At 46.0% G+C, this 26,516-nt stretch overlaps 1 protein-coding gene across 2 annotated transcripts in view; it reads left to right on the forward strand.

Annotated features, from left to right (window-relative positions):
* CPSF2 (cleavage and polyadenylation specific factor 2) overlaps window positions 1–11,656 on the forward strand; it is a 246,260-nt gene extending 234,604 nt beyond the window's left edge. For both annotated transcript variants that reach the window (XM_069637927.1, XM_069637926.1), the window contains exon 15: window positions 11,130–11,656. In XM_069637927.1, the coding sequence (XP_069494028.1) occupies window positions 11,130–11,222 (93 nt within the window). In that variant the 3' untranslated portion in view covers window positions 11,223–11,656. The remainder of the gene's footprint in view (window positions 1–11,129) is intronic.
* Window positions 11,657–26,516: the final 14,860 nt, after the last annotated feature.

Raw genomic sequence — 26,516 nt, forward strand, 5'->3', positions numbered from 1 at the left:
CAGCCAAAAAGAAGGCATCAGGCACTTCTTCCTCGGCAGCCTCCACCCCCCGGACCGCAAGGGCGAGAAGTTAGATGCCATGGGACGACGAATCATCTATTCGGTTGCGACGACCATCAAGGCAGCCCTCGCCATCGTAGCACGCTACGACCAAAAGTTGTGGTTCAAGATAGCTCCCATCCTGGACTTCCTGCCAAATGACAAGAGATCGGAAGTGCTGGAAATTCTGCAGGAAGGCGAAGTGGCGTCGGACCATGCCATCGCGGTGGCCAAAGACATTGCTGATGCGGGGTTCCACCAAATGGGCAACAGCGTTTGCCGTCATGGCTGGCTCAAGGCCACCAACTTTCGTCAGAACGTTCAGTCGAAGGTGCTGTATATGCCCTTCGACAGGGACAGTTTGTTCGGGAAGGCTGTGGATCAGTCTCTCCAAGCCATAAAGACGGACACAGACGCTGCATGCTTTGGGCACTCTTCAACGGAGGCCATCCTTTTGGGCTCAGGCAGCAAGTCCCAAGGATCCTCCAAGGGGTTTGGCGGGGGCTCCTCTTCCTACCGCCAACCCTCCTGTTCTTCGACACAGGAGTCCAACAGGGGCAGCTCCAAGGCCTTTGGAGGAGGATGTCGTCGCCAGCGTCCCAAGGCGGCCCTTCGACATCCAAGCAGGATTGAACCGACCGTGGCGTCGGGCCCCCACCCATGCACCCCGGTGGGAGGCTAGCTGGTGAACTTAGTCAGCCTGTGGAAGACCATCTCAACAGACTGTTGGGTGCTGGACACTCTCGCCCACGGGGACACAATGGAATTTCAACTGAGGTGTCCCCAAAGACCACCGGTGGCCCGGCAGGAAAACCACGTCCCTTAGCTGCTGCTGGAGATGTGGGCCATGTTGAGGAAAGGCACGATAGAGCTTGTCCCAAAGAGGCTCCGGGGCACCGGAGTGTACTCAAGGTACTTACTCGTGAAAAAGACCAGAGGCTGGAGGCCCATCCTCGACCTTCGTCGACTAAACAAATACACATCAAGTCCCAAAAATTCCAGATGGTCACTCTTAAGCACGTGCTCGGATCGCTGGACTTTGAGGATGTGGACTTCCACATCCCCATTCACAAGGGGCACCACAAGTTCCTGCGTTTCGCGGTTCAAGGGAAGCACTACCAATTCAACGCCCTTCCCTTCAGATTGAAGCTGGCGCTGAGGGTCTTCACCAAGTGCCTGGCACATCTACCCTTATCTGGATGACTGGCTCATCTGGGCCAGTTCGAAGGAGCTCGCTGTCGACCACACGGCGAGCACCATTTGCCTACTCACGGATCTGGGGTTCTCGGTGAACTATGCAAAGTCCTGCTTGACCTCCATTGCAGGACGCGCTATTTCTGGAATCCCTGCTCAACACAGTTTTGTACCTGGCGTCTCCGTCGGACGAGAGGATAGCGGCCATCTTGGGCAAGGTACAATGGCTGTTGGCCCTGAAGGTCGCTGAAGTGAGGTCCATCAAGTCTCTGCTCGGCATGATGTCGTTATGCATCTACCTCATCAGACTATTCAGGCTATGGATGCGTCCACTACAGGAGTTCCTCGACGACTGCTGGATACAGGTGTCGGCAAGCTTCCAGGACAAGATCACACTCGACGAGAGTTTCCATCCAGCGATTCGGTGGTGGGGAGTGCGCGCACATCTGTCTGGAGGCGGTGATTTCCAGAAGCCACCGCACCAGGAGATGGTCATGACGGACGCCTCCCTGGAGGGATGGGGAGCTCACACCGGAAGTCTTCATGCAAGAGGCCTGTGGCTACCGGACGAGAAATCGTTGCACATCAACGTGTTGGCGCTGCAGACTTTTGGCTATTCTGCCAGAGAGCATGGGGGATACATTCTCATTCCCCTTGGATGGCCTGTTCCTGTATGCGTTCCCTCCATTGCCATTGCTTCTTCGACTAGTCATTAAACTCAGGCGGCCCCGGTGCAGGATGATCCTCGTCACACCGGTGTGGCCGAGGCAGATCTGGTACCTGAACCTTCTCGGCATGTCAGGGTCCCCTCCAGTCAAGCTTCCGGTGGTCACAGATCTCACCAGGGAAGGATGCGCAAACCTGTACCGCGACCCAGGATCGCTGAAGGCCTGGCTCCTGCAGTATTAGAGTTTGGGGGTTACGATCTCCCAGCGGACTGCAAAGAAGTGCTTGCCAAGGCCAGGGCATCATGCTACGGACATGAATGGAAGAGGTTCGACGTTTGGTGCCGTGCACAGAAGATCGACCGTCTACGAGTCACGGCTCCGCAGATGCTAACCTATTTGCTGTCGCTGGCCAAAGCAGGACTGACCCATGCGTCCATCAAAGTTCATCTGACGGCTATCTCCTGCTACACCAATCTACGGGATGGTCGTCGTTCTGGTCACACCGTCTGGTTAAGGAGTTTGTCAAAGGACTGTTTATTTGACTTTTCACGACACACGGGTGGTGCTGAGGGCACACCCCTCCTTCATGCCCAAGGTGCCGTCGGACTTTCATCTAAACGAGCCCTTGGTTTTGCCTGTATTTTCTCTGACGCCTTTGTCACCGGCTGAGACAACTTTGCACTCGCTGGATGTGGCTAGAGCGCTTAAGTTCTACGTGGACCGCTCAGTGTTTCCGGAAGACGTTGCAACTTTTTGTGAACTTTGGTCCTGTGAACCATGGGAAGGCCCTCTCCATGGCTTCCATTTCCAGGTGGCTCTCCGGCTGCATCCCCCATTGTCACTGGTCGGCAAACCAACCGTTTATTAGGCAGAATTGCATGCAATACCCTCTGTGTCCACCACATACAATTAGGACTAAAAGTGTAAGCAAAAACCAACCTTTGGTATAAGTCTGTACTACACAGTTTTGTGGTAGCGAGCTGAGCAGCCAGGTTTATCTCAAGAGGGAATGTGAGCTGTACAAGAGGTTACAGAGAGGTCTTACAATCAGTGGTTTAAGTAGACATTTACTCTCGGTTTCTTGGTAAAACACTTATTAATTTATTACACAATCATTTAGAAAACATTCACTAGAAGGAGGCAACTTAATATTATACCCAAACACTCTTCAATAGTACACCAATAAGTTTCTGAACAAATTGGGCTCCCCTGAAATAAGAGCAAAATGGCATTTCAGTCACTTTCAATGGGAGTAAAAAGGCACAAGTTAGCAGAATAGATCACAAACACTTTCTTAGGCAGTGCAAATGGTTATAGTTCACTAGAGGACTTGATTCAGTTCAATAGGCCTAGGCCAAAGTCAATGGACTAGTGTCTTGGATAGGAAAGAGCAGTTCTAGAAGTAAACAGTAAAGTCTTTGCCAAAGTTCTCAGAAGTAGATTGTACGAAAATAAATCATATGTTGGGTCACAAGCTGATTAGGGCTGCAAGTTGGGAAAGTTCCACAAACTTTCACCGCGAGAGAAGCATTCTCTCAATCGGGTTGGCACAGTACCTTAGTATGAAGCAAAAGATGCAGCTGAAGACGTTGGTTCCTGGCAGTTCCTGCAGATCTCACTGTTCCTGAACCTCACTCGTGGGGACAAGAGGGAGGACCTCAGGGGACTCCTGCACGGGATTGACAGACAACGCTGACAAAATGGAGTCACTTCAGTTCAAGCAGCTGTTCATCAAGCACACAAGCTGGTGTCCTTCCACCTGGTTAATCCTAACCTGCTTTGAGAATGTTATCCATGTGGCTTATGAGTTGATTGGTCCCACCAACTCAAAGGAAGAAGTCGTCCTTGTAGAGGCTTCTCTGTTGAAAGGAGCTTTGGCGATTCAGACCTGCAGCAGGGCTTCACCGGGCAAACCAGCGGTCCAGGAGTTGCAGCAGTCGTCCTCTTCCAGCTAGTCTTTGGTTCTTTCGTTCCATTGGTCGACTCTCCTTTCCAGTCCAAGAGACTCGCCTTTTAAACAATTTTCTCCCATTCATTCCAGCCTAGCTGCCACTCAACCAGCAGGGTGGCTGTCTTTGCCAGACAATCAGCCAGCCAATCACGCCTGAGTGCATTTCGGTCTCCTAGGAGACTAAGCACAGGGACAGGGAGTTTCGGGCACCTCCCTTACTTCCTGGCCACCCCAGACACTCCGACGCCAGAGGCAGTCTTCAGTCCTGAAGCCCGCCTAAGGCATGGAAACCAAGGGACCAAACCTGGTTTGGTGCGCAGAGACAAACGCTAGAAGGACCTTTCCAAAAAGAAATCGCGAAAAGAAGACCGGGACCCATTTAAACAAAGGGGCTCAAGGCGCCATCTTGAAAAACAGGGCTCCTGCGATTTTTAGCAACCGGTGTTCGCAGTCGGGAAAAATCATGGTAGTTCGTTGTAAAACCACTGCCACCAGCCATTTCGATAGAAGGGTAGCATTTGGCTGCTAGATGAGTTTCTAGACACAGGGGATACTAGGTAACCCCTCCAGCACTCTATAGGAAGATAGTGTGTGCTGGGACTAGGAATTTAAAAAGACTAGTAAAGTCAATTTAACCTTACATTCTCTGGGAAACAGTAGTTTCTCCTACAGAAGGTACTTAAACCTTTGGGAAGTCTAAAAAGACATCCCTGTGTCACTGCACTGAGGGTGCTGTGTAACACACATGAAAATATGCCTCTGGAGTTATCTTAAAACTCCATAATCAAAGAACACAAGAGTAAAATACACATCAAAATACATGAGTGGGAAAAAAAGGCTCACACTCTCTCCAGGTAAAAAAAGCAAGTCCTTAAAATCCAGCAAAGTTGCTGGGGGTCTCTAAGGTGAAGGAATCAGCATATTTTTGAGAATTCTCCCTAACACTGCTGCCTGGCCGTCTGAGAGCCCATTCGACCAGAGAGATTGCTGCAACTACGGCATTCCTGTCTGGTGTGCCCCTGCTGGACATCTGCAGGGCTGCTATGTGGAGGGCGACTCACACCTTCACGAGATTCTACTGCATCGACAGGGATTCCAGGGAGGAGTCCAAAGTCTGCCAAGCAGTACTGCGCAACCTGTTTGCTTGAAGGTGAGCCTGGTGAGGAGGTAAGAGATGCTTATGTTGAGCCTTGCCACCTCCCGTGGTTGTGCATGCGTGTACTGCTATGGGTTTATTCATGAGCATGTGAATCCATGCCAGACCCTGTGCTGGAGAAGGAACACGTTAGTTACCCGTAACTGTTGTTCTCCAGCATGGGTCTGGCATGGATTCGCATTCGAACCCTCCCGCCTACACCTCTGCGGCTCTTCTCTTGGTCCTGCTGCCACTTTACGTGCTACCAAATCTGAAGATGGATGCCAGAGGAGAGGCTTAGGTAGAGGGCAGTCATTGGCATGGGGGGAGTATGACCCAGAGCTCAGTGATTGGTTGTTAGGAGAAAGACATTAAACAGATTTGTTTCTTTACTGAGGATTCCCAGCCTTACGACTAGGAATATTCATGACCATGTGAATCCACGCCAGACCCATGCTGGAGAAAAACAGTTGCAGGTAAGTAACTTGTTTGATTTTCATCCCCTTTACGTTTTATATAGTGAGCCAGTACACACCACCTTATGTGGAGTGCTTACTTACCTGGTAACATTTTTGTTACAATTGCAAGTTGACTTGAATGGCTGGTGGCAGTGGTTTTACATTAGTGACCTTTTAGTCATATTACTCACAGGCTGTTAATTCAGCCCCAGTAATGCACACAAGGGCCACCATTCTGCTAGAAGGGTTGGTTCCTTCTTTTTTACAATTTTTAAGTATCCATGTTTTTTCTGAGGTAATTTCCTGCCATTCTAGGTGGGAACGACCTCAGTGAATGTTTCGTCTTCGGCAGGAATCCTTGGTATTCCCCGCCCAGGCTCCATAGTGTCGGAGAAGACAGGAAGCGAGGGACAAGTCCAAACCTCTGCAGCCCTTTGTCTTGCTCCTTGTCTGAAAGGAGCCAAGTCCCAGTGGGGAGCTGGCTGTCCTGATTGGACAGCCAGATCGTCACCTTTATGTAAACTGCAGGGAGAGATTGCAGACGTTATGCTGTATTCCGTGATCTACTCCAAACTTGGAAACTGCTGAAAAGTCGACCACTGGAGCTGAAACCGAAAAACAAGATGAAGAAACACCTGTTGCGATTTCCAGCTGTTGGGGAGATTTTTCATTTCTGTGGTAATTCCCTTCAACCTTAGAGACCCCCTACTCTTCTGTTGGATTTAGGACTTTTTAATTTTAAATCCTGAGCGAGTGGGACCTCTTTATCACTCGTGTTTTTCCCTGATTTGGATTTTGTTTTCACTGTTTTTGGAGTCTGACAAACTCCATAGGCATCTGCTTTTTGTATAGTGACACAGAGCACCCCCAGTGCAGTTTCACTGAGAATTTCTTTGGTTTTCTCTGAAGGTTTAAATACTTTTTCTTGGGTGAACTACTGTTCCCAAGAATAGTAAGTTGAAATGTATCGTACTTACCTTTCTACTTTGTTTGTCCAGCACACACCATCTTATGTGGAGTTCTGCGGGGGGGGGGGTTTACCTAGTAGCCCCTTATCCTACTTTCTCATGTAACACTTTTTGTTACCCTCACTACTTTAAATGGCTGTTGACAGTGGTTTAATTTTTACTAACAGTGTGCTTTTGTACCGCAGGCTGAACCCTCAGCTGCAGTACAGCACCCATGGGTGTCAATTTTGTCAAAATGGTCCCTTTCTTTTTTTCCGCCATTTTCTGTTTTGTTTGGTCTTTCTTGGCTTTTACTCTCTGCGTTGAGACAGGTTTGAGCCCTTTGTGTATCTGGAAGGACAGGATGTGAAACTCCCCTGCCCTTTATCTCTAGGTGTGCCTGATACGACTCCAGTCGTGATTGGCCAGCTGGCTGTTCGGGAAGGACAGCCACCCTGCTGTGTGATTGACAGCCTAGGCTGTGAATGAATGGGAAACCTGGTTAAAAGGCGAGAGTTTTGGGACTAGAGGCAGTCGACCACCGGAAGAAACATCCGAAGAAGAAATCGTGAAGAGAGGCCTGCTGCAACCGCCTGGACCTTGAATGGCCCGGTGAAGCACTGCTGCTGTGCTGACCTCCTTTTTCCTAACGGAGAAGCTCCGGATGGGGCAACTCCTTTCCCTTGGTTAGTGGGACCAACTAACCCTGAGATGAACTCCACTTTGGCGCATTTCCCAACTTGCTGTGCCTCTCCAGTGCGGCCAAAGGCCAATGCAAGTGGTCGAGTGTCCATAACCGAGTGCAACGTCTTCCGCGGAACGACTCTGGCAAAAGCTCCAGGAGCCCCCTAAGGACACCCCAGAAACAGTAAATCCCGAACCAGAGACCTGGACCGAGGGAGCAATGAAAGTCCAACCAGAGATATTCAATCTGCATCAGAGCCGTTTGCGTGGCGCTGAAACTGCAACGTGCCGCTGAATCGAGAGAGCCTGTAGCTGCCGAAGTTCTTCTCGAGTACGGCGGCAGGAGCCCTCCAAACGTCCTCCCTCTTGTCCCCACGACTGAGGCTCAGGATCCAGGGTCTGCTTGGCTTTTGCAAGACGGAATCCAGCTGGCCCACTTTCTTCAAACCAGGGGTACTTTTTGAGCTTATCTTCTTGCATTAAGTTGTGCTTTCTCCCTTGAAAATTGCACTTGCTTAACTTTCTGAGTTGATTTCAACCCCCTTTTTGCACAGGCTTAACAGATTGTGTCCCTACAGTGATTTTCTGAACTATCTGACTTTGTGAAATACTTTTATGCAAGAAGTGCATCAGAACTATAAACTTTTGTCCAAATTGACTCTGGCTGTCCTGGCTCCCTAAAGGCACCTTTCTGAATCTGTTGACTGTGGCATTGCTTGTCCTTCAAGAATTTCATTTATTAAACACTTTTATTCTGAGAAAAGCTTACCTAGATTTCATTGGAGGATTCAAACTGTCCTCACTTGATAAGAAAGTATGTTCTAAACTTTCTATTTTTCCTTAATCCTTCATTTCTGAAATGAGTCTGAAAAGTATATTGGTGTTATATATAAATGCAATACTATCCTTGTTATTGAAGTCACTTCAGGGTGTAGGAGAAATGTATTAGCATATCCAAAGAGTATTCACCAACTTTATTGATTTTGAAAAGTGATTCCAAAGTTTGCTTGAACTGTTACAATTGCCTTTTTAAAGAATGCTGAACTAAAACCTATGTGTAATTAAATAATTATTTATAACTGAAACCTTGGTTACTTGTATTCACTGATTTCATCTGTACAGCTCCCATTTACCCCTCTTGAGATGATCCTGGCTGCTCAGTCACATTGCAAACATGTGTAGTACAGGCCTATACCAATATGTGGGTTACCTAATAGAATGTGGGTTACCTAATACCAAGGTCAAGGGTTGTGTAGTCTCCCACAGGGTTACTACATTGATTCTTGCCTAACACTAGGTCTAACGCTTATGCACCGGCCTTGAGGCCAGTCATGCCCGTGAACCTGCATTCCTGCTCTTGATGTCTGACGTCACTTTTCTGATCAGTCACGTAATGACCAGTCCTCCTACTTGCGTATTGGAACTTGATCAGTTCTTTAGTAGCCAGCTCAAACGGATTCCTGTAGAATGCAGTGAACTGCAAAAGTTAAATCTATTTGCTTTGCAAATGCTTCTTTATCGTGACTGTGCTGATAGAGAGGACGGCCAATCATATGCAGATCTATAGTAATCTAGCAGTGTTAAGGAGAGTTCTCAGACACGTGCTAATTGTTCTCTACCTTGGAGACCACTAGCACTTTTGCTGTACTCTAGGACTTTTTAATTTTTAACCTGGAGAGAGCGAGACATTTTTCCCCACTCATGTATTTTTCTGTGATTTAACCCTGTTTCTTATAGGCATCACCCTTGCATTGTGCAATCTCTTAGATTTCCCAAAGGTTTAAATGCAATTGGTGAAACTGTTTCCAAGAGCAGTGAAGTGAAATTGACTTTACTTGCATTTTGTGACTTTCTAGACCCAGCGCACACTATTCTACCATAGGGTGCTGGAGGGGTTACTTAGTTACTCACGTAACATGTTTATGTTACCCTTTCCTCCACGAATGGCTGGTGGCAGTGGTTTACTTTTTGCTACCATTGTGTTTTTTTACCGCGGGCTCCGTTCACAGCTGCAGTGAAGCACCCATTGGTGCCCTTTTTGTCAAAATTGCCCTGGTCGTCTTTTTTCGCCATTTCTTGCTGGAAAGGTCCTTCTTGAGATTTACTCTGCGCGCCAAATCATGTTTGGTCCCTTTGTTTGTTTTGTCTTTGGTGGGAGTCACGAGTGAAGCCCGCCTCCGACTTTAGTATGTCTGACGAGGCAAGAAGTGAGGCAGGTGCCCGAATCTCCCTGTGCTTAATCCCCTTGGTTACAGGAATGCACCCAATGGTGATTGGCCGGCTGTCCGTCCAGCAAGGACAGCCACCCTGCTGTGTGATTGACCGCTCTGCTGGAATGAATGGGGGAAACCTGCATAAACAGCGATGTTTTTTGGCTTGGAAGGCTGAGTCGACTACTGGACGAAGCAATCTGAAGAAGAACTTGGAAGAGATGCCTGTTGCAACTCCTGGACTGTTGGTTTGCCCGGTGAAGCTCTGCTGCTGTGCTGAAGTTCCGAATTCACCTCGACTAGAGAAGCCTTGCAAGGAAGACTTCTCCCCTTGAGTTGGTGGAATCAATCGACTCCAAAGTGAACTTGTTTGGACATCCTCTCGGAGCTGGCTGTACTTCTGCTGATGGAACCAAAGTGCCAGGGAGAGGAACACCAAACGGAGTGCATTACTTTTAGGTCGGACCCAAACTTTTGGAAGATCCTCCAGACTCCCAGTTAGGACTCCCCAAGCCTGATCTACTTCAACAGAGTGCTGGACCCCAGATGCCAGGAAAGTCCAGAGTCTTATTCGGGAGTCCGCGGTGGTGCTATTTGCTGGGACGCGAGGAGCTGAAACCGCGAACTACCGCTGATTAGAAGTTTGTCCTTTTCTGCCGCTGACCGGTCCATTGCAGTGTAGGAGTCCCCAGAAGTCCTCCCGCTTGTCCCCGTGACTGAGGCCCAGGAACAACAGGATCTACAGAGCTGCACAGGAACAGAAGCCAGCTGGAACCATTTCTTCTAACCAAAGGTACTGTAAAGTTTAAGAGGACTTACCTCTCCTTGTTGTAGCCTTACTTGATCTCAGTTGAGACTTGTCTTGGTTGCTTCTGTAGAGTTGCTTGCATCGTCTACCTCTCGCAAGCCTCCCAGTTTGTGGCCCTACATTGAGTCTACTTTTTCTACAAAGACTTCTAAAGCATTGTGCAATACTTTTACTTACCTGCAAGAAGTGCTTATGCTCACCTAGACTTTTGCTCAATTGACATTGGCTGGCCTGGCTCCCTGAATTACTCTTTTCTCCTCTGTTTGTGTCGTACCTAACCCAGGAAAGGGTTAGTTTACTTTGCATTGGGGGGGTTCCAAACGTACTTACCTGCTTTAGAATATTTGTTTTATTTTTTTTATTCTGAAATCTCTTTACTTTAACACTCCTCTCAATATTGCTCTAAATGTAGCAGTGATATATTAATGTCCACAGTGTCCTAGCTATTTAAGTCACCTGAGGGTGTAGGAAGTGTCTGTGTGCCGTAATAAATGGGTACTTGCTGATTTAGAGAAACTAAGTGTGTGTATTTGTGTGTTCCTATTATATTGCCCCTTCTGAAGAAGGCTTATTCAAACTGACTTTAATTAATAATTGTTTAATCAAGAAACCTTGAGTGTAAGTGTTTATTTGAATACTTGTCACTGTGAATCTCTGTGCAACTCCCCTACTGCTCACATTGACCCCTCTTGAGATAATCCTGGCTGCTCAGCTACACTACCAACCTGTGTAGTAAAGACTTCTACCAAAGTTTGGGTTCCTATTGCCAGGATGTCAAGGTTGTTGTAGTGCACCCAAAGGGTACTGCTCCAAATCTTGCCTAACAAGCAGGCTGGCACATATGGGTGCTTCAGCTGGTACCAATTAGTGTCACCCTGTCCAAGGAACTCCTTTTACAGACTTCTACTATGTTATCTCTGTGCTGGGGAATTAATTCCATTGTTGGAGAAAAACATGTGTCACATGCTTTTAAACCCTACAACCTTGCTTATCTTTTGTGATGTCTTAAAATAATCTCTTCTTCCCCCCCCATAGACTGAAACTGGACGCATTGGCCTGGAGGGTTGCTTGTGCGAAGATTTCTACAGAATAAGAGACCTTTTATATCAGCAATACGCCATTGTTTGAAGGCCTCCTGCTCTTCAATCTGTTAGACCATCTGATGGACACTCAATTTATACATTTGTATATTTTTTACTTTTTTGCCATTTCACTTTGTAGTTCTGCCTTTGTTTGAAATTTATTTTTGAAATTTCCAGTCAGTCACAGAAGAAGTGGTACAAGAAGTGCAAGAGCGAAAGTGAAAACCTGAGGAAGCCTCCTTAAAAACATTCCAACATTCTTCACTTTTACCAAAACGTTATTTGTCTAGCTGGGGTTGCTTTTGTTTTCCTTGCAGAACTCTGTGACAATTGCTGTTGGCGTGCAAGTGGACAGTGCCAACCCATGATGCGTTTAGAGGAATCGGCAACAGGAAGTTGTTTTTTCAGCAAAGGACCAGCAAGTCTAAAAGTTTGTTTTAGTTAATGTAAATTAAACGAAAATGCACATCTGGTTATGTACGACTTGTCTCGCAGTTACTCTTTGTGGAGTAAATGAACAGGTAGCTTGTATACTTCTTTTATTGCCCAGTAGGCACAGCCGGAGAAGGATGTACAGTCTGGTAGAGTTAGCTTTCAGCAGTGCTCGAAGTTGACCTAAAATGAAAAAAACAAATGTATTCATAGTCTGAGTGGTTTCTTTCGTTTATTTATTTTTGTTTTGTTTTTTTGTTTGGAGTTCTACATAGTGCGAACATGCTGCTTCAAGACACTGCAGCGAGCTTCATTACTGTAAAAGGCAACTGAAAAGGCAAACGTTAGGACATTGCAGTAAACAAAGCAAGCATCTTTTCAGCACAAGATCAAGAGCAAACTTACGTGAGAGTGGTCCTCCATTTGTAAATTACCTGCTGTGTGCAATGTGTTAGGTAAAGTTTGTATGCAGTACGCTCTGGGACCACTACACACAACTTTGACTAGAGGTGTAAGCAAAACCAACTTTTGGTATAAGTCTGTACCACACAGTTTTTGGTAGCAAGCTGAGCAGCCATGCTCATCTCAAGAGGGAATGTGAGCTTGTAATGAGGTTACACAGAGGTCTACAATCACAAGTTTAGAAATAGACTCTTATACTCATAACACTTATTAATTTATTACACAGTTAGAAAACATTCACTAAATGGAGGCAATCATTATCACACAAGAATATACTACAGTACTTTACGCTATCAGGTTCTGAGGCATTTAAACTACTCTGAAGGAGGAGCAAAATGGCATTCAGAGCATTTGAAGAAGCAGCAAAAAGGCGTAAGTTACTAAAACGAATAATAGTTACGCTTAAACAGTGCAAATAGTTTTTCACCAGAGGAGTTGTTCCAATGCATTAGGTAGGCCAAAGTCAATGGGTTTGAGTCTTGTATAAGTAAAACGGTCTGGTAGTTAAACGGAAAAGTCTTTACCACGGTTCTCGGAAGAAGTTCATAGAAGAAAGGTTTGTATGTCGGGTCACAAGCTGACTAGGCCTGCAAGTTGCCAAAGTTTCGCACACTTTCGCAGTGAGAGGTAAGTTCTCTCCGTCAGGTTTTCACAGCACCTTAGATTGAAGAAAAAGATGCAGCTGACGACTTCTGTTCCTGGGCCTCAGTCGTGGGGACAAGAGGGAGGACGTCGGGGAACTCCTGCACTGCACGGGGAATGGTTGCAAAGTTGGCAAACTGGCAAATCTTAGATTCCGGTAGCTGTCGCCAAGCACACAAACTGCTGTCCTTCTCCCTGGCTATTTGGTTTCCTGCAGCACTCCGAGGAAAATACAACCAGCTCCGAGAATGGCATCCAGGTGGCTTACGAGTTGATTGGTCCCACCTTTAAAGGCTTCTCTGTCGAGATGAACTTGACGATTCGGACCTGCAGCAGGGCTTCACCGGGCAAACCAACGGTCCAGGAGTTGCAGCAGCCGTCCTTGTCCAGATCGTCTTCAGTTCATTCGATCCAGTGGTCGACTCTGCCTTCCAAACTAAAAGACTCACCTTTTAAACAGTTTTCTCCCATTAATTCCAGCCTAGCTGCCACTCACCCAGCAGGGTGGCTGTCCTTGTCGGACAGTCAGCCAGCCAATCGCGCCAGAGTGCATTTGGGTCTCCTAGGAGACCAAGTACAGGGAGTTTCGGGCACCTCCCTCACTTCCTGCCCACCCCAGAGGCGATCTTCAGTCCTGAAGCCCACCAAAGGCATACAAACAAAGGGGACAAACTCTAGAAGGGCCTTTCCAAAAAGAAATGGTGAAAAAAGAAAACCGGGACCAGTTTAAACAAAGGCGGCTCAGACGCCATCTTGAAAAACATGGCTCCCGTGATTTAACGCTACCGGTGTTCCCGGTCGGGAAAAATCCATGGTAGTTTGTTGTAAAACCACTGCCACCAGCCATTTCGAGAGGAAAGGGTAGCATTGGACTGCTAAATGAGTTTCTAGACATAGGGGATACTAGGTAAACCCTCCAACACTCTATTGTGTGTGTGCTGGGTCTAGGAATTTAAAAAGACTGGTAAAGTCAATTTAACTTTACTTTCTCTGGGAAACAATAGTTTATCCCAGAGAAGAGAAAGTACTTAATCCTTGGGACAGCCTGAAAGGCTTCCCTGTGCCACTGCACTGAGGGTGCTGTGTGACACACATGAAAAGATGATGCCTATGGAGTTGTCTAAAACTCCATAATCAAAGAACACAAGAGTAAAACACATTCAAAATACACAAGAGTGGGGAAAAAAGGCTCACGCTCTCTCAAGGTAAAAAAAAATAAAGTCCTCAAAATCCAGCAAAGTTCCTGGGGGTCGCTAAGGTGAAGGGAATTAGCACATTTATGAGAATTGTCCCTAACACAATGCCCTTGAACTTTTTTTTTTTAACCTTATTCCAGCTCCATTAGTGTTGTGTGGACCAGACTGTCTTAAGCCAGCGATAGCCTCTTTTGGGTATCGTCTACATATACACCCTTTCCCAAACACCTTCAATATGTGTTTAGGGTGCTTTCCTAAAGTGCCACTTGGAGGTAAGATTTTACTAAGTTATCCCAGTGGTTTGTAGATTCCCAACTCTTAGTATGAGTCTGTACTACTCAAGGACCTTGGTAGAGTGGCAGAGCAGTGAGGCTTATCCTAAGAGGAAGATGTGAGCTGTAGGTAAGTACACTGAATCCAGCTAGCAGTGCACATCAAAGACACACATACATTCATATTAAAATATAGATTATTATATTTACACAAAACTCACTGTTAAATAGTTGGCACAATCAACCAACACACATAGGTATGCTTTACAATGCTTTCAAAAGACCATTTCTTAGTTGATTGTTGCTGAACGTGCACAATGGTTACATGAGCGTGACAGGTCTACCATACTATCAGTAATTAAGCGTACCCACAAAGTAATACGGTAATTGTAATTAGTCAGCATACACACATAAGATGGTGATTCTTGGGAAGGAAAACAGTTTTATCCTAGAACAGCATCAGCTTCTATAGGTGGTTTCCCTGGACAGCAAGCCTTTTAAAGTGCAAAACACAACCTAGCTAAAAGGCAGTTCAGAGAGGCTTAAAGTCTTGAAAATGAAAGCTGGCATTCACCACAATATAATAAAATAAACAAATAAGAGACACTAATGGACACACCGCAGTAGGGAATGAGACCAGGACCAAGTTCAGGTGAAGTAAGACAAGTCTTTATATAAAGTAAAATGGGGCACGCAGAGGACTTTGCTTACTACGAGAGTGCTCTGCCCAAACATCAGAAAATACACATTATATTACAAAAACACATCTATGACGTGTGCTATAGGGGATACATAGAATTGCGGTCATTGGACAAAGGGAACAGGACAGTATCCAAGATTTAGTGGGTGGTGCTCCCGGATTGGCTGGTTTTGAACTGGTTACTTCGTGGAGCACGCAGGTCAGCTAGGCTCATCTGGGAGGGGTGCAGGGTCAGGCGATGTTCAAGTTGCGATGATGTGTACTATCTGACATTTGCCCTTATGGCCACACATACCTTGAACATTATTTAGTTTTGACATGGAAGAATTATATTATTAGACGTCTGACCTGGACAATAAGTGATAATACATGGGTCTAGGTGCCTGATCTATTCACAATATTTCATTGACACATTCATCAAATATTCCTTTAGCTCTCATGAGAGAATGGTTTATTGTTTATTAGTATGAAAAGAATATATTGCCACACATGGGATTAATACCAGGGGGTGAACTGGGGTAGTACACGGGCGAGGGGCATGCAACTGTTACATCAAAAGGCTTTGGGGTGAGGGGGCTTGTAGTCTATATTTCTTTAAACAGGGACAAAAGGATTTTTCCAGGCTCCGGCCTGGTCATTCACAGGGCAGTGATGTAAAAGGGAAGGCGAGAGATAGTGTTTAGTTTGATACTTCTCGCGCCCAGCCTTCTGTGAGAACAGGACAGCCGCAGAGGGGAGGAGGTGGGGGGTTGGCTTGCTGACTGCGCGCAAACACTGAAGGGGAGAGATGCAGGCTGGCTTCTAACGTTTTAAATGTGGCCTAATATAAAATGGAGTCTTGTGCCCTGCAGGCCATACAGTTGTCATTCAACGGGTACAGCATACCTTGGCCAGAGGTATCTTGTCCCATGGAATGAGCATATCACGTGTGTCCAAATGGAAATGAAGGGGGCCTGGGAGACCCTTCCTCCCTTACCAAAAGCAGCATAAGTCAAAGTTTCTGTGGGTACTTTCTCGTCCCTAGGAAGGAAGATAAAAGAAAGCTTAACCAATGTTGGAGACCCTGTTCCAGGACTCGCTAAAGGGACACAAGCAGTGGCTTGAGTCGCTCGTAAGAGGGGGTTGCCCTGAACACCTCTACATGCACTCCCAACGCTCTGCAGGGACTTTCTGGAATAAGTAAGCAATCCCTTTTTCACCACAGTACCTTAGGTTTGAAGAAAACATTTGTGGTGGATGCTCCCTGATGTTGCAGCTCTGGATCTGACCTCTGGATTCCTTGATCTGATCACTCAAGGAAGGACAATGGACAGAATCTCTCAGCAACAGTCTCGAGGGAGCACCTCTGGCACGGCTTTAATCAACTTCTTTGGTCATGCTGCGGTTTTGGCACCTTTTCTGAAGCTCCAACAAAGGACTAGGTTTGCCTGGTCAATCTGCTTCGCTTCTTACAGTCCCACACTCTGCTGAGGGGGTCTGTGCAAGTTGGATTGGATCTCTGGAGTGTCCTTGAGGGCTCAGTAAAGATTTGGATGGATTCGGCCTTTCCACAATGATGTACTAGAAATGGGCAGCAGGTCTCCTGGTATTTGGGTTCCACAGCTCTGTAAACTCAAAAGGACCTTGGTAGGTAGCTCAAAACAAAGTTCGTCTTGGGACTGGTTGTTCCCACCAGTCAAAGGGAAGGAGTCGTCCTCTCCGGAGTTCCTCTGTCGCACAGAAAACTGGGTCAGGACTGCAATGGTTGCTTAAGTGTTGCAAAGGGTCTGCAGGTGTATCTGGTCATCTTCTTCTTTGGTTAATTCAGCTTTCAGTGGTTGGCTTGCTTTTCTCTCCAGGAACCTCACCTGTTCTACAGTTCCAGCACTCACTACTCTACAATCTTCGTCAGCAGTTTACAGAAAGGGTTGTTTGGCTGTCCAATCAGGACAGCCAGACCCCCAGTGGGAGCCGTTCCCATTCAAGCACTCTTGCAAACAAATGACAGTGGGATGGAAAACTCCTCCCCCACTTCCGGCCTGCCCAGACACTCTGGAGCCTAGGCGGGGACACCAAAGGGTTCCCTCCAAAGGCAAAACACACACAGGCCTCTCCCTCCCAGAATGGAAGAAGGGCTGACAAAGAACAACCACGCTAGTAATGGCAAAAATAGAAGGAAGGCTCCAAGTTGGTGCTTGAATGCCCCTATTGTGTAACACTTATAAATACATATTTATACATACATTTGTTTAATATATACAAGGTTTGAATAAGCATTCTTTAAAAAGCATTAACTGCTAGTAACATTCAATCAAATTTAAGATTGAGTTTTTCAAAGACAATAAAAGTTGGTAAAGACTTTTCTTATGCTAACACATGTTCCAGCACACAGATTGATTTCAGTCAAGGTCAGTATTGCGCTTATTTTGGTTACCAATTGAGTTGTTTAAGGAAGGAAAGGTTAGAATATGATTTAGAACAAACTTTCAGCAGTTTGTAAAACTACAATAATAGTGTCAACAATTACAACATATGAGGGAACAAGTACTGCCAAAGACACTAGATTCAGAAGGGTGGCTTTAAGGAGCCAGGACAGCCAAAGTTAATGGACAATGTCAATAGTTCTGAGGCACTTCTTCTTAGATAATATCTTGGAAAAGTTCATATGTTCAGAAGAAATCACTAACTCAAGTGAGCTACTTTGTAGAGAGCACACGCTGTTAGGTCAGTGCATGTGAGTTGGGATCAACTCCAAAGTGTAAAAAAAGCACTTCTCAAGGTAGGAAGCACAACATATGGCTAAAAGGTGAAAACCCCAATCCCCACAGTACCTGTGATTCGAAGAAAAATGTTCCAGCTGGATTCCTCCTTGCTACAGCTTGGTAGAACCTTGTTCCTGGACCTTGGTCGTGGTGACAAAAGGGAGGACGTATGCCGGGCTCCTGTGGCTGTACTCGAAGAGGGACTCCCCAGCAATGTATTTCATTGTTTCACCGGCACTTCATTGTTTTGGTGCCTTTTTCTCGGCACCAATGAAGAATGAAAAGCTCTGGTTGGAAGTGGCTTGATCCCTCGGTTCTGGACTCTGGATCAAGATTTCTTGCTTCTGTAGGGTCCTCTGGATGTCCATGAAGATTTGGACTTCGCAAGGCGATGCACTTCCAAATGGTCACAGAACCCCAGGCATTGGGCTTCTGCAGCTCTGTTGAGGCACAGCAAGTAAGGGGGAAGGGGGTTTTCGCCAAATGGAAAAATGGAAGCTTGTCTTGAAGGTAGTTTGTCCCACCAGTCTTAGGGAGGAAGTCGTCCTGTTCAGGTCTTACCAGTCGATTTGAAAACAGGGTCAGCACAGCTGCAGGGCTTCACTGGGCACTTTGTGGTCTAGGAGGGTGCTGCTGGCATCTCTTCACGTTTTCTGCTTTGGATGTTCCTCTCCAGTGGTTGACTCTGCCTCTAGTCCCAGAAACCTCGCTTTTTATGCAAGTTCCCATTCATTCACAGCCTAGGTTGTCAGTCACACTGCAGGGTGCAATTGGAACTGGTTTCACAAAGGCACACCTAGAGACAAAGGACAGGGGAGTTTCGGGACCCTCCCTCACTTCCTCCTTTTCCAGACACACAGGAGCCTGGGCGGGCTTCAGGGCTGAAGCCAGCCAAAGGCAAAACACACAAAGGACTCAAACTTGTTTCAACTAACAGAGTAAAAGCCAAGAACGAACTAATAAACAGAAATTGGCGAAAAAAGACCAAATGGCCACCCGTCAGTGCTGTACTGTAGCTGAGGGTTCAGCATGCGGTAAAAATGCACACTGGTAGTAAAAACCTAGGCCACCAGCCATTTAAAGTATGTTCATGTAACAAAAAATGTCACATGAGAAATGAGATAGGGAATTACTAAGTAACCCCCCCCCCCCCCCCCACTACTCCACATAGGATGGTGAGTCCAGGTCCCACAAAGAGAAAGGGAAGTAAGACAGGCATCATCTTACTATTCTTGGGAACTGTAGGTCACCCAAGAAAAGGTAATTAACATTGAGAGACATACAAGGGACTTCTTAGTGGCACTGCACCTAAGGTGTTATGTGTCACCATGCAAAAAGCAGATGCCTATGGAGTTTGTCAGACTCCATAAAACAGTAAAACACAAAAATCCTAGTCAGGGAAAATACACAAGGCGGTGAGAAAGGGTCCCACTCACTGAGGAGTAAAAAAAAATCAGAAGCCCTAAGTCCAGCAAAAGAGCTGGTGGCCTCTCAGGTTGAAGGGAATCAGCAGAGAAATGCAAATTCCCCCTAACACCCGTGCCCCCCCAGACTAAGGGACATGATTTAATACACTCCTAGATGAATCTCCTATTCCAGTCGTTCATACTTTCTGGAGAGACCATCAGCATTTTGGTGATTGCATCCTGATCTATGCTCTATGGTGAAATCGAACCTTAGGAGGCTGATGGACCATCTTAACAATTTAGGATTTCCCCCCTTCATTTGCATCAACCATCTCAAGGGTTTGTGGTCAGTATGAATAAGGAATGTAGAGCATACAAGTATGGCCTAAACTTCTTCAATGACCACACAATGGCAAAACCTTGTTTCTCAGCCCTTCAGCTTTCTGCTGATGAAGCAAATGGGGTGTTCTCTGCCTTGCTCATTCAGTTGACTAAAGACTGCACCTATTCCTGTATTGGAAGCATCCGTCTGTACAATTAAGGATTGGCTATAATCAGGAGCTCTCAACACTGGAGCTTTGCAGAGGGCTTGTTTCAGCCTTTCAAATGCCTTGGCACACTCCTCATTCCATTTTACCTTCTTGGGGATTTTTTGGAGAGATGGCATTTAAGGGAAAAGCTATGGTCCCATAGTTCTCAAAGTGTCTGTAGTATACAGTGAGTCCTAGGTTTGAGTAGCGGGGGTGTCCCAGTCCTGTACAGCTTGTACTTTACTAGGCAAGGGCCTAATCTCACTACCTCCTACCTCATGACCAAGATAGACCACTTTGCTCTGACCAATTTGACATTTACTTGCCTTTATGGTCGGATGGGCCTGTTCAAGAACCTGCAAAACCTATCCAAGGTTGCATTTGCATTGCAAATTTGAAATGTGCTCTACTTAACACCCGCTCACCCTCTAAGCATGCCACTAATATACATGACTATATTTTAGAAACCAGGTTTTAGCATGGGTGGAGTTTTTGAAAGACGGGGCTCCTTCACTCCTGCACACCTCTTATTCGATGGTTGATTGTGTTAGACCTGCAGCCTGAGTCCTAGTTTGTCAAGGGACCAACTCCGGGGTTCCTGATTTTTTTAGAAGATTTGTGGGGTTTGACAAACTCTGGTCCTGTGAGGCGCTGGTAGGATTAGCTAGTCCGGTGATTGCTGGTAGGCAGCTTTCTCAGATAATGGATGAGTCAAGTTTTGTTGTCAAACATGAGGTTGTTTTATTCCTTAGTCAGCACCAATGAAAGACATAATTGGATAAAAGGTGACATTTATAACATGATGATGTGTTACAAACAACAAAACTTGACTCATCCATTATCTGAGAAAGCTGCCTACCAGCAATCACCGGACTAGCTAATCCTACCAGCGCCTCACAGGACCAGAGTTTGTCAAACCCCACAAATATTTTAGAAACAGACTTGGACTTATTGTTCCTTACAGAGTCATGGCTAAATGAAGATGGTGGCCCACAGATTGAGGTAGCTACCACACATGTCAGAACCGCCTTTCTGTCAGGGGGTGGGGGAGGAGCTATTATATCAAAAAATTACCTTTATCTTTTCCGATCACTTTGCTCCTTTAAGGATTGCAAAGTTCTGCATCTCAAATTGACAGTCAATGAATAGTTGCATTAACTGTGTCCTGATCTATCGTCCTCCAGCTGAAACGACCAATTTCGATGAAGATCTTTTTCACCTTCTCAATAAATTGCAAGGACCCAACTGTTCCACCCTTCTTGTTGGGGACTTCAATCGCTGGCGTAATAACATCGCCGACCAGCAAGCAATCACTTTAGATAAGGCATTAAATAACCATGACTTCCATGTCCTTAACAGTGTGCCCACCCATAATGGGGGTCAGACCCTTGCAAATAACCTCGAAGTCAATGCAATGGACACCCTTCCTTGCATTTGATCTGACCACTATCTTGTCTCCCTTACAATTCTTACCTAGCCCTCAGAAAACCATTACTAAGCAGATCTTTAAGATTATGCATCTGGATCTGAAAGAATGCCTGGAAAGCATTATGTCAGCCACATCGGATTTGGACCCTCCTACTCTTACACTTTTAATAACTGTATGATCTCCATGTTGAATCGTATGGCACCGGTTAGGTGCAAGCTGGTTAGAGGTAACCCTTCTCACCAAAAATGGTTCACACAGGATCTGTGCCAAATGAAAATTCAAAAATGTCAGGTGGAGACGAAAATGGCTTAAATGCCCTTTAGTAAATAACAAAGCCCAGTGGAAAATCTTAGACAAGGATTACAGGATAGCTATTAATGAAGCTAAAAAAAAGTATATAACAACCAGATAGAGGAAGCAAATGGTTCTAAAAAAAACGTTTCGAGATTGTGAAGTCCTTAGAGAAACCCAGTGCTCTTTCCATCGCTATAGCTCCCACTGACCAAATCTGTGTTGATATACAGACCGCCTTCGAAGCCAAGGTGGACAAGGTGTGGGATAGAATCAGAGCTAAACTTATGGCTGATAAACATCTACCTCTCTGCCCCACCCTCTTCCTCTGATCCATAAATCACAGCATATTTTTAGCTTTGCTCCTATCTTTCTTGCCGACATGATGGCTACCCTCTCTACCATGCGCCCCATAACTTTTTCCTGGATTATAAGAATATCTGTGCTCCCTTTGTGATAAGATTTGTCATCTCCTCTTTTGCCAACATTGAAGTCCCCGATTCCATAAAGAAAGCCACTTTCACCACTCTGGTTAAAAAAACAGGACTGGACCCAAGCATCGCTGGTAACTTGCGCCCCATTTATAACTGTCACTTTCTCCTCAAGGTGCTTGATAAATGTGCTACCAACCAACTACAAGCCTTTGTGGAGAAGACTAACATACTGCATCCAAGACAGTATGGCTTCAGACCCCTCCATGGTACCGAGACCGCTCTGTTAGATCTACAGACGCAAAATTGAAAATCTCAGAGGGAGGTCGCTCTGGTATGCTGGTTCTGCTGGATTTGTCTTTGGCGTTTGATCTTCTTGACCATGATCAACTCCTGCTGGCCTTGGAGAAACATGATTGCTGCGCTGCTGACTCAATGCTATGGGTGAGATCATTTCTTCAGAATCGTACCTCTCAAGTATGTTGGGGTGAGGCCACTTTCCCTCTTTTTTCTACCATCTCTTGTGGGGTCCCTCAGGGAGCATGCATGTCCCCCCTACTGCTCAACCTTTATATTCAACCTTTGTTACCTGCTGTATGAGCTTGGAGTGCACTTCTCGAATTATGTGGATGACTGCCAGCTAGTTCTGTGGTTATCCAGGGACAATGCCAAAGACACCGTCCTCCTTCAGACATGTATTCTCACGTTGAGACATGGATGAGCAGAAATTGGATGTGCCTGTATGGGGATAAGACTGATCTGCTGGTCTTTGGTAGCAAGCATGCACTAGCAAAAATTAGACTCCAGCTACTAATCATTTTCCATTCATGGCTGTCCAATCCCGATCTCACGCAGTGTTAAAACTCTGGTATTCTACCTCAACCCGCTGCTTAGTGCAGATGCACATATCAACCAGACAGTAAAAAATGGCTCTTATTAGCTAAGGCTGCTGAGAAACCTGCGTCCATTTCTGTCAGCATCTCGCTGCTCTTCAGCGGCCTGTGCTGTTGTGATGTCCAGATTGGGCTATGGCAATGCATTATTAATTGGGGCCAACAAGAAAAACATCCATGCCCTCCAGACTCTTCAAAATGATGCAGTTTGCATTATCACGAAGAAAACTAGAAGAGATAATGTTTCTGATAGCCAGCGAGATCTCGATTGGCTCCGTTTGGCCTCCCGGTTGGAATTTAAGGCTGCCTCTCTAGTCCATAGAACTTTATATGGTACTGTCCCAGTCAATATTAAAGAACTGGTGTCCTTTTATGAGCCACCGAGGAAGCTGCGCTCCCCTGCTTTGGCGCTGGTCAACATCCCTAAATTTACTTTCTCCAGTTTTCAGGCAGATAGTTTCCAATTAAGGCTGCATAAATCTGGAATGCCTTGCCGCTGGAACTCGGGCTGATAAAGGAATAAACTATCCTCTTTGTCGTCAAAGCTTCTTGGATTATAGTTCTAATCTCATTTTTTCAAGAGATATATATTCAGGATTTAGGTTGGGACCTTGTGGGCTCACTGTAGGAAGTTGTTTAGGTACAGCGGCAATTGGGGAGGAGGGTTGTTCACCCTTTGAGAATCCTCCTCAGTTTCTGACTCGGTAGGATTGGAGCTAAGCTCTAAACTAACATCCTCATCATTTTCTTCCAGGTCATTCTGGGGAGCATGTGTTACAAGCCTCCTTCCCAAACGTTGGTGTTTTAACAACTTGGTAATCAGTTCAATCTTTTTCATACTGATGTCACCTTGTCTCCACCAAATAGTTTTACAATCATAAATTATTCCCCATTTTCTCCTCAATTAGTAAAAATACTTCCTACAGAAAGCCTAGTAATGCCAGCGTTAAGGAAACTCAATCTCCTTTGAGTAGAATGTGCCACCAGTCTTCAGCCAAGGTGGTAGACATCAGAAAAAAACTTCCCATCCATTTTGATCTTATGTCTCTCAAATTTGGACTGGTCAAAGTTAGATGGTATAATGACTTGCGCCTGATTTTAGACAGACTACAGTCATAGTTTCACAATGTGTTTTCGCTTTTCTCACTTCTGTTACTTCCCTTGTTAGCATTAGGTTAAAGGGAAAACGCATGAACGGGCTTCGCAAACTGCTACTTGGAAATCTCGACAAGTAGATTGGAAGAGTCCCGTGGGATCTAAGTTCAGTAATATATTTCCTGTATAATTTCAGCTTCCTTCTGCTTTCCAGGGTCTCAATCCAATCAAAGTTAAATAATATCCGTTTTACCTGAGCTGAGTTGGTCTGCATGGTTTTTTCGGTTGTGTTCAACCTCTTTAATATCGCTGTACATGTCGCCTTCCACGTCCTCAACAGATATTCAGTATTATTTTTCAGTGCGTTTTTTAAAACTTTGAAGCCTCCTTCATTATTAGTCAGGAATTTATGGTAAAAGGATAACGTTTTCCACACCGTTATAGAGTATAATGAGGTGCCTCCCTTATGGCCTGGATAGGTAATGTTTTGGCAGGGATAATACTCTTCTCCAGAATATGCCTTCTAATTCTGCCCTTACCTTGGCGACAAAGCAAATGAGGCCGCTGCACCATATTTCAGAATTGATTTAACTTTAATTCGGTAGAATTCAATTACTGTTGTCCGGTGGCAGCGCCCCGCGACCATGGCAAAAGTCAAGGTACATGATCTCCGTGGTAAGAAGAAGGAAGATCTTCTTAAGCAGCTGGATGACATCAACTTTGAACTGTTGCAACTGTGTTGCCAAAGTGACTGGTGGTGCTGTATCCAAGCTGTCCAAGATCCGAACGGTCCGCAAGTCCATTGCTAGAGTTCTTACAGTCATCAACCTGACACAAAAGGAAAACCTATGAAAATTCTACAAAATATATACTTTCTGTGCATTATTGCAACTCCAGGGGAATTATTGTACCTGAAAAACCAAAATTTGATTCAAAAAGAAGAAAAAAACACAATTAAATTTGCATAAAATTGTTGGAAAGGACTGTTTTATTTGGCATTGTTATTGTGCTGCCATTCTTTGAGCTTTTTAATACCTGGAGCTGCCTGGCTATTTTGAAAGCACAAGTTTTCCGACTATTGCCTGCTTATTTGACTGTTTTTCGGCCCTTCCAAGATGGCCGCCATGAGTTTCTTTGTTGTGTCGGCAAGCTGTGCTGAACCACCTCTCCCTGTGCATCACTCCCATTGGTTGCTGAGTGTTTTCTTGCATCCAATCAGGGACCAGCAGGCTTTAGCCGGCCCTCTCAGCAAAGGCCCACTTCTAAGGCCCACTTCTAATGCCCCCTCTCTGCTTCCGGAACGCTATTTGGGGTCCTTCCTGCACCTTAACTACAATGATGCTGCCACCTCACTCGTCTGAGAAATCCGGTCTGCCTTGAATTTGCCTCTTCCAGAACTATGGGTTAGTTCCCTCCTTATGGACTCACGCCTACCACCTTTGACTATCACTGTTCTTTCTGCTTGTACTCCCATGTTGTCCTGATGCGCGCAGTGCTTCCTAAAACCCTTTGCTAACATCTGAATTCAAGATTGAAAAGTCAAATCTTGCTCTTTTTGCTATGTGCTAAAAAGTTAAATCTTGCTGCCCATTGCAAATTTCTCTGTATTTTGCCTGTATACTGATGCTTCTGTGTACCTTGCCAGCCCAGTGACCTCACCACTCTTATGTCCCACACCTACCTGCCTTAGCCCCCCCAGTTTCACCATCCTCTCCTCACTTCCACCCCATGGCGCTTTCTGTTTCTCCTATCTTTTCCAACTGCTTCTCCATTGACTATCCTTCCCTTCTCACTAAGTCTGGTAGGAAGAAGTTCAAAAATGATATCTTGGCCTCTAACCCTGGTCTTCCTATCCCCGACACCTACTCCAATGCTTCCTCCAGACAAACCCTCACTGACATCATCTTTGTCGTTCCTTCGCCAGATCTATGGACTCCTCATATGATATCTGTGCTCTGTCCTATCTCCTCCTCTCCCATTAATGGTGGCACCCGCTGGGAAGTTCTCATGGCTTCCTTCAACTCCTCTAAAGTCATCACTAATATCTACTTAAATGGCACTGTCCTGGTCCAAGGCCCTCAGGCCAATCTCCTCCTCTTTGATAGGTGCTTCCCTCGCCTCATCAATTTCCTCTCATCTCTTGCTGTCCCCTCCCCCCTTGGCTACCTTGACCTCTCTCCTCCTCTGCACCTCCTAGGGCTCTTTCTCCTCCGCAGGGCGTACCTCTGATCTGTACCCCTCCCCGGAAGGTCTTTAAGGCTAGCAACCTTCTTCATATTGCCACACTCAACTCTCGCTCTGCTGTCAAAAACTCCTCTGACATCTGCCACCTCCTTGAAGAACTAGACCTTGATGTTCTTGGTCTTACTGAGACATGGTTGATGGCCAGCTCTGTCACGAACTTTGACACACTCCTCCCTGATGGCTACAAGATCCGCTCTGCACCCAGATCCTCCCGGTCTGGTGGGGGGGGTTAGCCCTGATCTTTCCTGAGTGGATTCCTGCCTCCATCATTCCCATTCACACCCACTCCTCTTTTGAATGCCTTGTCTGTAGGCTTTCTCTCTCGCCTACCCATTCTCTTACTGTGGCTACCCTCTACCGGCCTCCTGGTCAAATCACCTAATTTCTCGCTGAGTGAGCGGACCTCTCCTCCCTCCTGGCCTCTACCACTCAACTTCTCCTCAACCTCAATATCCATTTAGACTCTCCTTGTTCCTCCTCTGTACTCTTCCGTGACCTCTGCGACTCTGTCCCTGTCCATCCTCCCCTCTGGCCCGACTCACTCTGCAGGGCACACACTCGATGTCTTGATCTCCT

The sequence above is a fragment of the Ambystoma mexicanum genome, chromosome 14 (assembly GCF_040938575.1).
Source record: "Ambystoma mexicanum isolate Mex_15411 chromosome 14, UKY_AmexF1_1, whole genome shotgun sequence".
Taxonomy (NCBI): domain Eukaryota; kingdom Metazoa; phylum Chordata; class Amphibia; order Caudata; family Ambystomatidae; genus Ambystoma; species Ambystoma mexicanum.